Below are 971 nucleotides of genomic sequence, written 5' to 3' on the forward strand. Positions count from 1 at the left end.
TAATATCCAGATTCCTATAGATCATGGGATTATTTTCAGTCCCAGGGCTCAGTCCATTGTTAGGGCACACATGCACATTTATCAATGAGATGAACGTCCTAAACAGAAAAAACCTCCCAACAAACCTGTACTTTTCTGTCTCATTTAAGGGCCAAGTTTGGTCTGGATACTGGGTGGGAGGCAACTCTATTCTTCACTACTCCCACTAAATAAACCCAACAGGACTGTGTCTGGGATTAGCATGGTTTCAGGATCTGGGCAATATTAGGTCCTATAATGTCCTGGCTACAGAAGGTAGATCTGAAAATTTTAAAGGGAAAAAAAAAAGAATTTTAGTGCGATTCCAGGGAGAAAAAAGACATTGGTAGATCTTCCAATTTAATGAGTAGTTATTTTCTAAACACTTGTGCAAATATAATATTGATTCTTAAATAATTTCACTTCCTTTAATTGCAAAATTTCAAGATGTGTAAATTTTTATACTAGTTGCAAATTTCAAATTATATGTGGATGTAAATATCATTTATCAAATTTAAACTATACTTGGAAATGAAAAGGAAAAAGTAATACTTATAACCATATTTTCCAGATATATCTATCACCATTTCTGCTTCCAAGTTATTCTGAGAATGTCCAAACAAATGGTTTTTCCAAATGAATTCAATACTTGTAATGTTTCCAATGTTAATGTCTGCATCAATTAATTTTGTGTAACTCATGCCTGGTTCAAGTTTTTCACTGTAAACAAAAATAAGACTAATAAGCTTGCAAGGGTATTTGCAATGCTGAATGAAAGAAAACACACCTGTGTAAGTACCGTGGAAGAGAAACTTATATTTGCTGGCATTTGCTTGTAGATTTATTCTTTCCATTAATATTGATCAGTATCCCAGAAGAGCATGGTTCTGAAGTTTGAAAGAAGGGTGAAGTGAACGGAAAGCGTGGCTAGCTGATTTTTAGGGGATGCTTAG

General features: G+C 34.2%; 1 protein-coding gene across 1 annotated transcript in view; it reads right to left on the reverse strand.

Annotated features, from left to right (window-relative positions):
* Positions 1 to 236: 236 nt before the first annotated feature.
* Positions 237 to 971, reverse strand: part of PNLIPRP3 (pancreatic lipase-related protein 3) — a 37179-nt gene continuing 36444 nt past the window's right edge. Inside the window, 2 exon segments of the mRNA XM_012663873.1 lie at positions 237 to 300; positions 571 to 738. Coding sequence (XP_012519327.1) covers positions 237 to 300; positions 571 to 738 — 232 coding nt within the window.

The sequence above is a fragment of the Propithecus coquereli genome, unplaced genomic scaffold, assembly GCF_000956105.1.
Source record: "Propithecus coquereli isolate 6110/MARCELLA unplaced genomic scaffold, Pcoq_1.0 Scaffold84, whole genome shotgun sequence".
In the NCBI taxonomy this organism is placed as follows: Eukaryota; Metazoa; Chordata; class Mammalia; order Primates; family Indriidae; genus Propithecus; species Propithecus coquereli.